Genomic DNA, 1,247 nt, shown 5'->3' with positions numbered 1-1,247 from the left:
GTTAACTATAAAAACCAACATGTCGTTATGTGTCTCATATCAGTCCGGCTCCTCTAACGTACACATTTAGCTCTTTATTAGTCTTTCATTATAAACGAGCACCAGTTATCTGAGCAGAAATGGGCTTTAGTTGTTTTTTAAATGGTTTAATTGGCTAGAAAGCCCACAGAACTGGTCGAGGGCGCTTCGTTTGCTCTCCCTCCACTGAGCTTTTCCTCTGCTGTTGTTCAAACAGAGAAGTTTATCCAAATCACTGAGATGATTTCTGCCTCCAGAGCAGCACCACACCAGAAACCCAAACGCCGCTGCAGCTGCTTTCGCTGATTCCAACTCGTTTGGGACTTATTAGCCCAATCAGCTGCGGCGGCGTTCACACATTCTTGTCTCTTTGCAAAAGAAAGTCCTCAGAAAGTCGAGGGGAGCGTTTCCACCTGCGACGGATCTCGACTCCCCTCCTCCCCCCCCCTTACCCTCCCGTCTCTCTGGACCCGGCCACGCCTCAGCCCTCGCTCCCCAGGTTTGACACCACCCTCTCTGGCTCCTCCTCTCTCCAGGTATGAGTGCTCTGCAGTTGCAGAACCTGGCCACTTTAGCGGCGGCGGCGGCGGCAGCCCAAAACTCGGCCAGCCCCTCCACCGCAAACCCCCTGTCCTCCAACGCCGCCTCCCTGGGAGCGTTGGCCAGCCCAGGTAACACCGCAGGTTGGGGGGTCCGACGCCGGGGGGGTGTGGTGGGGCCCCGCCTCCGCTCTCCACCGCTCCCATCACCAGTGTTGTCGCCCCCCCTCCCCCCATGACCCCGGCAACCATCAGCATCTCCATCACTCAGATGCACATGTGCACATCCCCATGGTGTGTTGTAGTTGTTGTTGTTGTTTTTGTTGTTGTTGTTTTTGTTTGTTTTGCATCCACCTCCATCTCCGTAGTCGAGCTGTTGCTGTCGATGCGCCGCCTCCTTGTCTTTGAACGCCTCACCGGCAGAACCATCCACCGTTCACGTGTGCGCGTGTGCATGTCACTTCCTGTGCTTCTGTGTGGTTTTTTTTGTTTAACTGGTGGAAGCGTTACACCGTGTGGTTGTTGTTGTTGTTGTTGTTGCTCCGGCGGACGGCGTCTTGTTGTTGTTGTGCGTGTGTGTGTGTGTGTGTGTGTGTGTGTATGTGTTGTTGTCTGTGCTGTTTGGTGGCCGACGGGGGCGAGCTGCGAGCACGTGAATGCGTCGCGTGAACAGAAACGTGCTGCAAATCC

General features: G+C 54.8%; 1 protein-coding gene across 1 annotated transcript in view; it reads left to right on the top strand.

The window, feature by feature from the left end:
• Window positions 1-1,247, top strand: part of LOC103370671 (CUGBP Elav-like family member 2) — a 124,368-nt gene that overhangs the window by 105,634 nt on the left and 17,487 nt on the right. Inside the window, exon 9 of the mRNA XM_008299800.1 lies at window positions 555-689. Within this exon, the coding sequence (XP_008298022.1) occupies window positions 555-689 (135 nt within the window). The remainder of the gene's footprint in view (window positions 1-554; window positions 690-1,247) is intronic.

This window comes from Stegastes partitus, unplaced genomic scaffold (assembly GCF_000690725.1).
Source record: "Stegastes partitus isolate 25-593 unplaced genomic scaffold, Stegastes_partitus-1.0.2 Scaffold1464, whole genome shotgun sequence".
Classification (NCBI taxonomy): Eukaryota; Metazoa; Chordata; class Actinopteri; family Pomacentridae; genus Stegastes; species Stegastes partitus.
Note: the sequence above shows the minus strand (reverse complement) of the source record. Positions and strands in the feature narration are given on the sequence as shown.